Below are 15712 nucleotides of genomic sequence, written 5' to 3' on the forward strand. Positions count from 1 at the left end.
TCAGATTCATCAGACACTGAGCAAGTAAATTGCATGAATGAAGTTAAGTTCCTTCCACATGCACTCTCACCTAGTCTATTATGATGCTGACCTACCTTTCCAAAGTTCTGGACATCTTGTTCTCATTATTTTGGGCATAAGTTTTGTTTTAAGGAGAAGAAGTGGCAAGAAACTGAAAAAAACCTCAATTTATATTCAGGCTTGTGATTCAAGTTTCACCATTTAGTCCATTTGCAGACTACATCAAGTCATAAGAGCAAGATGAGGGTGTTGAAACAAGAAAAAAAAAATATATCCTGGCTTAAACCCATTCTGGACAATATGTTTGTACACTGAAACTAAGCAACAAAATTCTGTGCATGCAACTGGTGCATTGAGAGGCAAGACACAGCGTCTCTCTCTTTCCAACTCCTATTCCAGACCAAGGTCAGAGGATGGTTACTCTTTCAGGAAAAGGCCAATTTTACAGTTATCCAGCTGTAAGCTGGTATGCATTATCTAGAGCAGCAAGCACTGCTGTAATTTTAAACATTAGAGAGAATGCCTTAAATTATTTTAGGGGAGGAGACAGATTGAAACATAGAGAAATGCTATTAATTTTATGCACAGCTGATTTCCACCCCCAGTTATGCATGTAGTTATAGCAACCACATCACACCACAGTCTCTCCCATCATGAGAAATAAGACTCTATACATTCTGGCCTTATCTCCTCACACTCACTGATAGAGTCTGAAGTGCTCCATGAAGACAGGCAGAGAAGTACTGATCATTGTGGCAACTGGCCATGGATCTAAAGTGATACAGTTTCCCAGCACATGTGAGATCTATTGCTTTGCTCAGAGAGAAGGTAAGGACTTGTGTTGAAGTGGATCCAGCATTAATTCAAGCATGCCTCAATTCATGCACACCCGACCTAATGCAAAGGAAGAAGTCCTCTTCTATAATTGTCCCTAGACAATTTCTTTCCTTCAAATCATTGCTGAATGAAATCTCTGTCCAAATTTCTAACAAAGTAAGAAAAAACTTAAAATAGATGCTGAAGTCCAGGAGGTTTCTAACTAACATTAATTCTAACATATTTTAAAGAAGGAGCACAGCTTTTCAGCGCATATGTACAATCAGGCTAGCAGCAGGTGAGGGCCAAGCTCTAAAAACATATACAGTAACACTAGCACTATGCACCAAATGATGGGTATGCTCAGGACACATAAGACATCCCCTTCTTTGTCAGCTCTAGGAAGAGCTCCCCAAAATTTCCAGTGCAGCACTTTAGAAAACTCCCAACATGTAAATAAAGCCATCTTGTTACCAGTCACAAGCTTACTTCTGTGTACTATTATAGATCTTCAAATCTCACCCAGTGGCTCTCCACATTGCAAACGATGAGTTGAGAGCACATACACGTTAAATTTAAAGAGTGAAGAGTTACCTTGCACTTTTCCCCACTTTTTTTTTTTTTAAGAAAAAAAGCTTAAAACTTGTGTAGAGAACCGGTACCAAATGCGGTTTTGTCTCGACATTGCCGCTGTAGCGCCATCCAGCGTCGCGCTTCGAAAAGACCATCTTCTCCACAGTTTTGAGGAAAACAAGCTCGTGCGCCTGTGCAGGGACTAAAGGCGCGAAAAGAGCCGAGGTGGGGACAAAAAGGCGCGAAAAGAGCAGAGGCGGGGGCAGCGCGTCCGTGGCAAACCGCCACGGTGATCTGCGCATGCGTGGGAGCCCCTATATAAAGAGCACACGTGGCCCGCGGCGGCGCGCGCGAGACCACTCCTTCCGTTCCTGAACCCTCAAGGTTCCCCTCCCCCCCCCCCCCCCCCCCCCGCTTCGGTCCCCGACGAAGCCTGAGGCCACCGAAGACCTTGCAGAAGATCATCGGACTCGAAGTGGTGGTGATAAACTCCTCCTTCTCTTTCTCTCTCTCTCCCCCCTATTCTTTTCCTCTCCTCCCTTGCCCTCCCTCCTCCCTCCGTTCTTTTCTCCCCTCAAATAAAAGTGAAAGGTTGTACGACATCTGACCGATTCCAGCATCTTAATCTCGTCCTTGGGATCGTATCGAAACCTGCCCCGACATTGGATCAGGACAACTTGTTCTGATAGAATGCCCAGCATGTAGTGTTATTAACACCATCTGGCAACAGGACAATGAACATAAAGAGTTCTAGTGAGGAATCCACGGTACCATATGAGATGGGTTGATGATAGATAAATTCTCATTTTGGGCTGATTTCTAGTCATCGCTATCCTAGTGGTAGATCCTCAAATAGAATATAGAATTGGAACACACACAAATGTAGGAACAAGAGAGGAAGCTTAAAGTCTTTTAAAAACTATGCCAGCTGTTGAGCTTAGTGGGCAAACACACTGCCTCTTCTGTGTTGGCTACAGCTGTTTGCCATGTTCAAATACAAGCAGATAGTAAATCTTTAACAGAGCCACTAGAGTGCTTAAAGATCACAGGTTGACTTGGTAGGCTCAGTGACCTTCAATAGGCCAGAAATGTTCTTTCTAAACATCCTATGCTGTATGTGCTAATCTCTGCGGCCTAATATTTATCAAAGTAATTATCACTGCTCTTTTTACATTATTTGCAATGTTAAACTTGGCCCCAACAAGCAAGATGCCAGAGATCACCCGGTAAAGGATTTTACAAGAACTGACTCACCACCATTTTGCTGTAGTGACTATTCAGATGAAATTACATGTCTGAACAAAAAGAACGGCCTCTCCAGTTACAAGGGAAACTGACACCCAAGACCTTTTGAAGTAGGTGCAGGTTCATGGGAATGCTGTTTTCCCCACACTCCCAGCATTTCTGTGATAGCTTGCAGCAAGACAGAGCTACTGCTCCCAGCATGTCCATTGGGAGCTCCCAGTTAAGGCAGGTGCACTGCTTTTGCTAGGCTGCCTGTCATGCATTGGAGATTCCATTGTGATTCACGCATAGACTCTTACTGAAGTCCCTAGAAAGAAGTAGTGAAGTACAGGAAGACATTTGCTCTTCTAGCACTGTCTGCACCTAGAGAGGAGGCTCAGCTTTCTGCACCCATGGGGAGGGAGGCAAAGCACAAAATCCCCAAGTGTGAGCTAGTTAAACTTGCTCATTGCTGTTATGCTGCATAGCCAGGATGATGTATATAGAGACAGGATCATAAATACACAGAAAAAGAAGAAAGGAATGAGGATGCTAAAGTTGTGAGCCTGTGAAAAAAGCTGTGAATTTTCCTTTGGAATTCTTTCCAAAATCCCCCTTGTTTAACCTCAAAAAAGATCCTGTTGACAGAATCCTCACATTTATTAAGGTCCCTCTGGATGGAGGCTCTGCCCTTCCTCATCAAGCGCTTCCCTTAGTTTATGTTCACCTTTGCTGACAGTGCAGATGTGTCATCACCCAGGTTGATGAACGCATTGAAGAACACAGGCAAGACAACAGGTATCTCTGTGCCGTGATCCAGAATGCTCTAGAGCATCCCTAGAAATACATTCCAGCTCTTCAGGTCCAGCACGTCAATCCTTCTCCTGTACCAGTCACCCACCCCTGGAGCACATACACAACCTTACCTGTTCAGTCTGCCATGTACAGACCAGGCTTGTATGGGAGAGGACATGTTCTTTTCAGATTTAACTACATCTGGGAGACCTGAATTCAGCTTTCCATTTATGGCCAGAAGCCCTTTTGTGATTTACTTAGATCTTCCAGTCTTAAAGGGTACTGGCAGCATGCTGCTGTATTGATTCGGGACTGACTTAACGCACATCGAGCACTTCCCCTGATCTCATAGGTCAGCATATCCCACGCACAAGACCTAACATGCTCAGGTCCCAGGACAACTATGTGAGAAATGCATCAATAACAAAACTGAATTCCTGCTTCCTCAAACACTTGCCTTTGACTGTCTGGAAGGAGATTTTTTTATGCCCTGAGTAGCCTCTAAAGTTACTCCGAACAGAAGAGAGGCACAGTACATACTTTATCAATAGTGTTATGACAGCCTTCTGAAGACTGTTCACAACATAGCATTTGCTCCATGAGGAATAGCACACGGCATGTTACATCTCAGGGAAAGTAACTATTTTCAGAAATGCTACCCATTGAAGTCTACAGAATTCTGAAAGACAAGGAGAGGGGTTTCTCCCTGTCTACCATATTTCTGAGGCAGATGCATGATACAGAGGCCAAAACCCCATGCAGGGGCTGATGCCCCTGGCACAGTGCTAGGTGATGCCTAAAAAAGCAAAGCAAAAACATGGTGTACATTCAAACTTCCAGGCAGGGCACAGACCTGGGGCACTTCTAGGCCCCTAAGAAATCAAGGCACTGATGTACCATATGCTTACCTCAACTTTCAAACCATTGTCCTAACTCAAGGGCCTAGCCTGCCCCAACTCTCCTTCACTACCCATTCTAGAGCACAGAAAACACAGTTCCTGATCTGGAAATGACAGGAATGTTTTTGCCAACACACACCCCTCAAGGTAGGCATGCCCCTCAGATAATGCTTTTTAATTCCCCTCTCACAGAATACCTGCTCTCCCTGCCCCCCCCCCCCCCCCCGCATTTTTGATAATGTAGTTCCAAATTAGTTTGAGACTTGAACTGATGTTAATTTCAGTACTGTTCAAGTAAACTGATTTTTATATTCTAGCCTGTATCATGCTAGACACCTGGTACTCAAAAAATTGTGAGTTGGCATTAGGGGCTCCCTTCAAAGCCAAGCAGCAAGTTAAGAAGGGCAACAGATGCAGTCTATTGTCTCATTCCTGTAGCCAGTATTCTTTATCATACCTTAAAAGAATACAGTTCTTTGTGTGACAACTTGGCTGACAGCGTATTTCCATCTGGGTGATGATCCAAAATTGGATCTTCCTCCAAGGGTGAGTTTTAGATGCACTCTATGATCCAGCACACAGATGTCTATGGTATAGACTGTCTTGATTCGGCATCTGATTGCAAATGTTTCATGTAGTCTGAGGGCTTGGTTTAATTGTTTCTGAGAGGCAGAGATACCTGGAAGAGCTGTGTCAACACGCGCAGTTGTCAGAAGCAAGTGGAAAGGCGGTATCCCTTCCAGTTCACAGGGTACAGCTGGGGTAGGGCCTTCTGACTTTAAGGGGATTTTAAAGGGAAAAAAAGATACCACATTTTTCCCCAACATAGCCATGTCCATGAATTGAGGGCACCTTTCCTCCTCTCAGGTAAGGGATTACCACAGAAAACACACATACCGCTCTCCAGCATTTGACATCCAGTGGAGGTTGATGGGAGTAAATACTCAGATGGAATCTAACTTCTCTTCCCCTAGTATTCCCTGAGAAGAATGGATGATGCAACAGCCTGGATGTTATGGGCACCACCACTCTGGCCTGACACTGTCTCAACTATTCACTTCTGTTCAAATGCAGCATCTCCAGCCACTGCTCCTCTGGGGAACTCTCTCTCAAGCATGACGTACCTCCTACACCTGATCCAAGCAATGATGCTTGTTTACAGGCTTGGTAAGGCAGCACAGGCCTGCTTCTGTGACAGGCCACATGTTATTGCAGCAGCTATTGCAGCAGCTACAGACTGATGCGAGGGGAAAAATAAGAATTGAAAGCTTGCATAAGAAAACAGTGGAAACACCATACTTAAAACACACTTGGATAGACAGTCTAGCCCTTGCAAGGGAACAATGAGGATCTATACTGCTGTTCCAAGAGAGAACAGAGTTCTTTCAGCTGTTAGACAGCTCAGATGTAAATCAGCACATGGGGTTGCAGCTTTATGAGGAACCCCAGTGACAGTAATGTTATCTTGCATTGTTTCTTCTTTCCTCTTCTTTTTGCCTCCAATCCTACCTCATCCATTTCTTGCTAGGATGTGGTTATCCAGGCAGTATCAGCAATGCCAGTATCTTCTTAGCAGGTTATTTTTCTCTCTCTGGTCCACCAACTTCTCAAGATCCTTAGAAATCAGGATCTTCTTAGCTATCTCTACTTGTTTTCATGCATGCATACATGCATGATAGCAGCCAGGCCAGGATCTCACTCCGTGCATAGTCCAGGATACAGTATGCCAGATATTAAGATCACAGAGAACTTCCTTCATACATCTGAATTTACTCTGGGACATCCAATCCCCAAACAGGTTGCGGATAAGACAAAGATGCAACACTGTTCCTGTAGCTTTGGGTGCACACCCACCCAAGCTAAGACTCACACCGCACAGCACATCAGCAACTGGATTCCCAGGACAGACGCTTATGAATATCAGCACAGGCCAGCAGATGTGTTTGGCTGCGAGATGACAGCTTCTTATAAACATGCATTCATTCCCAACATGCTCTACTTTAGCCTCAGATCAAGCCTTTCCTCACCTTGGCATGAAGGTTGCTTTCTTTTAATCAACATAACCATAAATCTGGGAAGACAGTATTTTTGGGGGACACTATCAGCAGAAGAAACTTCAAGCCTGATTAAACCCAGTTCTACCCACAGACACCATGGAATCAGATAGACCACTCAATAGTTTATTGAAATCATCAACTTCAAGGTTTTTTTTCTTTTTTTTTTTTTTTAATTAAACATCATCTGAGAACCAACTGTATCACAACTGCGAGCCCACAGAGCTTTCAGGGAGGAAGAATAAGTTTTGAATGAGCACGTTAGTTATTTCAGACATCACACGTTTCTATTCAGGTGTAAGCTTAGCTTCTCAAATTGAAGTAATAGGGTCTTATTTCATATCAACATTTGCTTTTGCCTAATCCTCTACTAACTCAAGGAGCATACAGCACACACAAAAACTTTAGGCTCCTATTTCAAACTCACCCTTACATCTGGTTTCCAGAGCTGATCAAGAGTTCGGGTACATCCGTAAACAAGCAATAATTGACAAAAAGATGTTTTGTTTTCCGTCTCTCCTAAACTGCATTCTGCTGGTGTATGCAGATTCCCCCTCTCTGGGATTAACCCATGTTAAATACAGTCAGAAGGACTTCACCAGATTAGTTAAGCTAAATGGATACCCATATAACATTCTTTTGTTCATCAGACAGCACAGCCAACAAACCAACATAACAAACAAAGCAGTAAGCATTTTGAGGCCAACCAAACTGCCATCCAAAACTCTTCTTTAGAAGTAGTAGATACATAATAGAACTCACCTGGGAAATATAAACTGAATCTTTAAAAACTCTCCAAAGAGATGCCTTTGGATTTTCATTTGTCCAGTAAAAAGCAAAGGCAACATCTGTGCAATAAAAAAATCCAGACATAAACCCACATGCCTGAATATAGTGGAATATAACCTGACCTCACCGAGGTTTATGGGAAGACTTTCTCTATTTCTACCAGCATTAGGACAAGATGACTGGAAACCAAATACCCAGATCTCAAAACACTAAAAATCTTCAGGGAGATATCAAGCTGCTTCTACTGGTTCAATCGAATGTATATTCAGAACACTTGCTATATCATTATACTCAATTAAACTCCAGTTTTGAAAGTGCCTTTAGCATCTTTGAGATCTCCTCATGTTTGCTTTATAATAACATACGGAGCAGATATAACAGCTTATCAGCTGCACCAAACACCAATTTGGCAAAAGGGTGTCTTGCAGTTGCAAGGGTACACAACTTTACTGTCCCTTACTTCAGCTAAGCCATCCAGTATTGCCACTAAACCATCCTATTCATTATGGCTGATCTGGAAAAGGAAATAGAATAAGCTCCTGTCCTAAACATAGGAAGAAAGAAATCAAAGCACTATAAACTTCATAGTTAAAATCACAAATACTCATCACCGCTGTATAAAGAGCAAGAACTTACTGGGATTAATTTGTGTTTCTGAGAAATTACTCAACTAGAATGAATAGATTTACACAGATGAGAAATAAAATCACCCAGCCCCTCTATAAAATACTGAAAACTTCCAAACAATATAGTCTACATGTCATTTCCTGTGTCAGAAATGCTATTTAAGAAAAGAAAAATAGGAACACTTGCATGAAAAAAGGATCTTTGTATCCAACAGCCTCATCTTCCCCCACTGATTAATCTTTCCTGAGGGCCCAAAACAGGAGCTGCCAATAGAAAAGGAAAGCATACAATCAACTTAACTGGGCACAAGAGTGACTTTTACCTCATAACGAGAAAAAGAGGACCTGCTGTACAAATCCAAGAAATGCACAACTGATCTGCACAAAGATGCATGTTGACTGAGTCAAATCATCATAAATTAAAAACATATGGACCCATACTTCAGAAAATTTACAGGCTGCACAGCCAACAAGTAGGAAATGGATGAAGATAATATGAGGAAAATACGTGGACAATACAGTCGCATAATGCCAGGATAAGGAGTTCAAACAGTCCAAACTCCTACAAGAATACCACCATTAACCACCTCCCTACATGACAGAAAAGGAAGGACACTACCAAAAATAGCAGTTAAAGGTCCACAGGCATCCTAGTGTCTCATTTTGATCATTGGTACAAAAAACCATCAGAGAAACAACAAAGGAAGGAAGGAAGTTACAGAAAGATGTAGCTTTGCAGCCCTTCTCCAACAGAGGGGAGACCAAGAAGTCTGAATATGACTGAGGAAAAAAAGGCCATAAGCAAATTGATCAACTGTTTTTAAGTGAACTAACACAATGTCATGTTTTGGCCATCCCTACTACGTACACAGATGACAGCCTTGACATTGCCAAGCTGAGCAATACACACTCCAGCTCCCACTGTTCATCTTTTCATCTTCCCACATGACAGCACAAACCATCTATATTCAATAGTGAGGTCCAGAGCAATATTGTAGATATCAACACATGTGCTGGCACATGAAAAGCCTCCATGGCATTTACTGGTGACTACCTAAGCATCTTCAGAAACACTGTTTTGCATGCCGAAGCACAGTTCTGTTTCAAAGCAGCTGTAATAACCATGTGAACTGCCATGCAATTAAAGCTCACATGTGCAATTTTTTCTTACCAGTCATTATTCTCTGGGCTTCATATGGTTCCATATAGCCAGTGTTCTCCCCTTTTCCCATTCTGTTCAACTCACTTTTGGCATCAAACGGATCTGAGTAGTCATCAGCTATCAATACCTGAAAGACAGGAAAGTAACTATTACTAGAATCTCCAGTCAGATGTGCAAACTAGAAGGCAATAACACCCTACCAGCAAAAAAATAAGTTTCACACAGCTGCATCCCATGCCATCTTCAAAGTACAGTCTGAGTTCAGAGGACAAATACACCATTGCCACAAATCAGTTACTAAACGGTGCTGAAATAGAAGTATGCTCCTGTTCATACCAGAAACCTCACAAAGGCAGACTCTGTGTCAAAAGATTTCTGACTAGCACAAAATATGGAATAATTGGGATCAACAAATTAGAAAGGTCCAATCAGCACATTCGACCTGGTGCAATTCTTATCAGAGAAGTTTGCTAATATTCAGCAAAAAAGCACACTTTCACTTGCACTTACTTCACCCCCTCTGCTTTTTAGGTTTATCAGCTGCAACTGAAAAATATTGCTAAAAATTTTTCAAAGAAATACTCAAAGGCTATTCTTTTCACTGCATTACTAAGAAGCTTTGTAATTTTAGTTCTCAGTTGAAAAGGATACAAAACAAGCTTCTTGTTTAAACTTAGTTCCTTGAACACATCTGTGCCAATCTTCCTCTCAAAGGAACATTATATTTACCTCTATTTTGTGAACTAGGACAAAAGGCAACAAAAAGAAATTATCTGCCAGAAGAACAAGTTTTCTTCCTCTCTTAGAAAAGTAGAAAAACCTGAAGGTTAGAAAATCTCACCCCTCACTTTACATTACCACACTCCTCTGACCCCTGCAAAATAATTGTATGCTGTGTAAGTCCCATTGGTTATATAGGGGTTTTAATCAGCTGATTAAAGTAACAGGGATCATTCCTCCCTGTTACTGAAGGGGTAGAGTTAATCTTGGTTTCTAGAACCTGACAAGGGTACCAGGGCAAAGAAAAAAATCCTCATATGAGAATTACTGCAGAGCACGGGTGTAATGTAGGACAAGCAAGAGTCTGAAGCAGAGAAAGTAGAGACAGGCCTCAGCATCAGAATCCCCGTAGAATTATAAAATAATTCAGGTGAGAAAGAACCCCAGGAAATCACCCTGTCCAAACCATCACTCAAAGCAGGGCAAGCCCAAAGGCTTCTACTCTGAAGGCCTACGCTATTTAAGAAGGACTTTTCAACCAAGACTCTTCCTGTCCCACCAGTTACTTTACATCTTTAAGACCAGCACCAGTAAGGCTGACAGCATACTGCTATTCCAACAGCTTCAATCTTTTCAACAAAGCACCAGGAGTACATTGCCAGCTATAAGACTGAAGCTGCATCTGCTTCTGTCTCCTGCTGCCAGCATACCCTACCAGACAGAGAAAAAACAGCACACACAAGAATTTCCAGATCAAACACCTGCACAAATGCCATGGAGTAAATGAACGCTGTATTACAAAAGGCATAGATCTCCTTTAAGGTTAGGGAACAAAACATCTAACACACTTCAGAGTCACTACTCAGGCCCTGCAACACTGCCACACTGCAATTTTATGCTACTTATTTTGCTTACTAAAAAAAAAACCCCAAAACAAAACAAAAAAAACAGTCAATCCAAAAAACCTAACCACATTCCTCAGCATAAGCGCCCAACCCTGGACTACAGATCACTCACAAACACATCCCAAAGAAGGGTCATTTTAGAAGATGTATTTGTTACCACTGAGCACACAGATAGGAGTGTCAGAGCAAGACTTAGCTGTCCTACTGTCACAGGTTAACAGCTGGGATACCAAAGTATCTGGGATTGACGTTTTAATTATAAATTAATTGTGTTTTCCTTGACTCAAAGTTTAAAGTGACTGGAAGTTTCTGTTTGACCAGAAACCATCAGACTGATGTGGATAATAGAAGGGGGAAAAAATAATTCTTTCTGTCACTTAATGTCCAAAATTACTGCCTCATTGTTGCAAAAAACAGTTAACCCAAAGGAAAAAAGTACCCTCCCCCATGTCTGGCAACATATGCTCAAGCAACAAATCAAGTGACAGCAGCTGCACACACTTAAGACAAAGACAACAACGTGTATCACGCAGCAGTAATTTCTCCTAGTTACAAGGACAGGTTTATCTCCTGAAGTGCTGCAGTTGAAATGCCATCCATTTAGTCTTCTGATGCAATCCTGTCAAGAGCTGCTGGATGGTAGCATGGGCTGTGTGCTGCTTTCCTATTACAAATATTGACAAGTAATACTTACCAATCCTTAGCATAACTGTACTAAAGCATGAAACAGAAAGCAGTCTAACACAGTTATTTGATATTTCTTCTTCTCCATTTGCCAAAAATATACGAGGAGGAAATTTATACACATAAAATGCTGTCAAACAAGATAAAAGTCAAGACTGATTTGCTTTAAGCATAATAGTAACATATTCAAGAGCTTACTGTACCGAACATGAACAGAAGAACTAAAGCAACTAACTGGTTATTCAGAACAGGTCTAACAAAGCAAAAGCTGCTTTCTAACAAGGAAATTTAGGAAAAAAAAAAAAAAGTAAGGAGGTCCAAACCCACATTATTTCATTATTGTATTCATTACTGTTATCATATTTATTATCTGTAAATCTGTACCAGATCAGATTGAGGCTGGAAATATATCCACTACAGTAACCCCTGGAGTGAAAACCTCCCCTAGCTTGGACAGTGGACGTAAACTCCTCCCCGTCAGATGCATAATAGTGTCACAAGCACTATGAGATTCCATACAGCTCTATACAGCTCACCATAACTATGTTTTCAGTCAGGTCACCTATCAAATTTGTCAGATTGGGCAAACTGGCTTCCGTAAATGACACCCACCCCCAAAAAAAAACCCCAAACCAAAAAAAAAAAAAAAAAAACACCAAACAAAAACCCCCAAACAAGTCCCAAACTCGCTTTTCAGCACTTAGTCAGGCAGAAAGAGCAATCTGCTTCACCTTCCTGGAGCTGTATATCTGTATTTCCTTATTAAAATTAGCTTTAGAGCTCTGAGCTGTCAGAGGGCTTCCCGGGTGACTTTTACTTACTGTTTCCATATATATTAAAATTTACTAATTCTCAGCCTAGATATAGCAGCTGGCCAGTGCCAACATTTGATTTCTTCTACACTTGCTAACAGCTATAAATTCTCCACTTCTAGGAAGGCTCAAGTTTTTCTACTTCTTTCAAAAAGAAGCCTTCATTCAAAAAGGCTTGAAAACCTCAAATGAACATACTTGTTAGTTCTATTAGAACATACCTACTGTAAATGTCTAAACTCCTTTTCACAACCCCATTACAGAAGATTATTTCTCCTGTTCTCAGAGATCCCAGCCAGAGAAAGGGTTCCTACTCTGCAAGTCTTTGTGCCATCTCCCCAGAAATTACTTTTACCTTAGCAAGCTCAGCTTGCAAGCCTTTGACAATGCAAAACCGTAGCTCTAGGTAAAAAGTCAGTTAGCAGATACAATGATCAAATAAAACCACCAACACCAACCCTCCTCTGAAAATTAAATACAACTTGAGATTCTGGTTTACTCCTCTAATATATATCAACTAAGGTGCAAGCTTCACCGTTGATGCATAGTCTTTGTTCTTCTACAGTCTTAAAAAATGCCATGTAAGACCTATGTATATAATTGTATTAAATACAAGTTTAAATGAGTATTTGCATATGCAAAAGCATGGTTTGCATATGCAGCCACAGGAAGAACATACCTAAATGCATAATTTTGCAGATATCTCTATCTGACTAAAAAACACTTTTTAAAGGGAACAAACAAAAGAGAAACCAGTGAGAACTTACTACACTGAAATAAACTGAGTCTTTAGCGAAAATCCCTCTTTGAACTGAAAGGAAATACAAAAGACTTATCCTTGAAACAGCAGCTTCAGCACAGAACTGTTCATTATTTGACTGGTTTAGTGGCTATCATGATTAAGGACACACTATTCTGGAAGAATCCAAGTGGAATTATGGTAAATAACATGAAGCAAAAAACTGGAAGACCTCTCCTGCCAGCCAAACCTTTGGGAGACTTATTATGAGAGACTATTTTGGAAGGAGATTTATTATTAAATATTATATGTTATTAACACATACTTCAATTTAAAAAAAGGTAGACCACATAGTCCTCTCTTGGCTTTTGTGACTGGCAATTAAGTCCATCAATATCACAGACAAGAACATGTGACTGTCAGCAGAGATACAGAAAACAAGAGCACTTAGAAACTGTAAATTTGTCAGAGAATGCTATGATTAACACATTTAACAGAATGTAATGAAAATTCCTCGTCCTCTCTGAGAATTTATAGTCACAAGAGACCAGTCACTAGCTACAGTAGAATTCACTCTATATTGAGTGGTTTTTTGCTTTGTTTTGATTTTTTTTTACAACAACCATGTGAAATTTTTGACAAACACCAAATTTCTCTCCTTGTCCTCAAGTGATCTCCAGGTCTCACATTCCAAACACGCCCTAGGCAGATGTTTTCTTAAAAATAATATTTTCATTTAATACTCAGACAACTACACATCAGAAAGGTCTCTGATGATGAAGCCTGGACAAAGCTTAGCCTGTATACAGACGGACTGCGAAGTTTGGTCTGGATTTGTTTTCCAAATGAATAAAGACTTGCACTTATGCTTTCTTCCATGAAACACTGAATTCAAGAACCTGTTGAGTAGTCCTCCCCATAGCCTCAGTATCACCTTTTTTCAAAATAAAATTCACAGCCTTGGAAAACCTGCAAATACAGTGATCTGTACATGGTTTAATTCCTAAAAGGGTCATCAGAAGGATCAGGAAGAGTAAAAGAAGGATTTTTAATATCTTGCTAGTGAGTCAGAAATTTAGGTCATGCTTCTAGAGGACTTCTCTACAGATGGAGCTGTGTATAGAGCCTTTTCTTCTGCTCCTAAATTTGAGTGTTGGAAAGACCTGCATCAGCTGTGCCCCTGGAAGAAATCACAGGCCTCATTCATAGCTTTGATTTCTGGAAAGGAACACACTCCTTGTCTAAAATGCAATTGAAGAACAAATCGGGAAAGGTAGCTCCTAAACTTCTGAGACAGATGTGGACTGGTAGCAAGGTGATGGAAAAAAAAAAAAGGCCAGTATTTAGTAATAGGGTTTGAAGAGCTACTCCCCCATACACAAGCCTTAGTTTTCAGAGAAGATTAATTGCTCTTTGAAGTTTCTCCAAGTCCACCCACTCACAGTGACAGGACCCAACTGCTAACAAGCTGATTTATAAACAACAGTTATTGTCTTCTTGCCTCCCCGTTTCTCTCCTCTATGACCTTGATTCCCCAGGCAGTAATTGCAGTTCCTCGCTATCTCAATGTGTGTCCCTGCTTCACATAGGGCAATGCAGTTCACACAACTGATGCTGCTGAAAGTTTAAAAACAGAGTTCTACCTGCTTTCCCATCATTAAGGAAAGGATCCTTCCTTGACCCATCCACTCAACTATTTTAAATTTGAAAATACACCTTCCAGCATCTGCCAATAGATCCAAGATTTATGTAAGGATGGACAGACAGAGCAGTTAATAGGCATTGTTCCCATCAAACCAGGTCAAAAAAAAAAAAAAAAAAAAGGTCCAACAAAAAAAATTTGTATTCCATGCACTGCCATTAGCAGAATATGTTTTGTAAAACAATTTTCTACAGTTCATGCACAATGCACAACTGCTCCAAAACCACACCTCATGTCTATTTCCTTGTCAATGGGCTGTCTTACAGTAACATTCACAGAACCAGTGACATATCCAGTACATAACCTGTACCACAGTCCCTTTCCTATCTATCACCATATGCTCTTTCAACTGCCAGATCTGAAATTACTTCCTCCACTTCAACACAGTGCCTAGCATACTGTTAGTCACAGATAAATCACACTGACACAGGGCAGCAAAGGAATGATAAGTCAAACCATATTCTTTGCCATGGGGCAAAGAGACACTATAACAAACTGCTGGTAGGCAAGAACATATACAAAGATGTTTAGAGAGACAAACATCTCTCCAATACCAATCAGTGTCAGAGAGCTTCGGGAGCAAAGGAGTTTGTAAAAAAATATATAACAGGCATTTCTTCAGTGATCCAAGCAAATACCATAGACAAACTGGCCACCACAAGATCAGACTGCAAACCAGAAATTTACTAGCAAACTTGATGGTTAAAAAGAAAAACAGATTCACCTTTTTCCTTTCTAGATCCTTTCTCCTCATTAACCAGGCTAAAAGCCATTTATGTAAGTTCCAATACATGTTCTTACTGTGCCTAAATTCTCATTTAGAGTTAAAATGCCCTTTAAATCACAATAAACTGCATAACATTATTCTGTCTATAGAAGGTTTCACTTCCACATATACATTATATTAGAACAGTCCTAATGCTAACAGTTTGCTTGCAAGTTTGCCTTCAGTTGGATGTGTAAAAAAGTGTAATACGGACCTCTTTCCTTATCTGAGCAGTTTTGAAGGAAAGGCTGCAGACAATATCTGTGCTATCATGCAGTAGTAAGAAAGCTGGATTTACGGTGGCCCAACTGTTGAAATAGAATTGTGTAATGCTGTTTTAGCTATGCTCAGTACTTCTGTGTTCACATGCAGACTTAACTAACGCAGCTCCTGCACACATCCATGTGAAAATTCAAAGGACAATC

At 40.9% G+C, this 15712-nt stretch overlaps 1 protein-coding gene across 2 annotated transcripts in view; it reads right to left on the bottom strand.

Moving 5' to 3' along the window:
* SHB (SH2 domain containing adaptor protein B) overlaps nt 1-15712 on the bottom strand; it is a 97169-nt gene that overhangs the window by 68302 nt on the left and 13155 nt on the right. For both annotated transcript variants that reach the window (XM_082335851.1, XM_082335850.1), the window contains exon 2: nt 8969-9086. In XM_082335851.1, the coding sequence (XP_082191977.1) occupies nt 8969-9086 (118 nt within the window). The remainder of the gene's footprint in view (nt 1-8968; nt 9087-15712) is intronic.

This window comes from Platalea leucorodia, assembly GCF_965183815.1.
Source record: "Platalea leucorodia genome assembly, chromosome: Z".
Classification (NCBI taxonomy): domain Eukaryota; kingdom Metazoa; phylum Chordata; class Aves; order Pelecaniformes; family Threskiornithidae; genus Platalea; species Platalea leucorodia.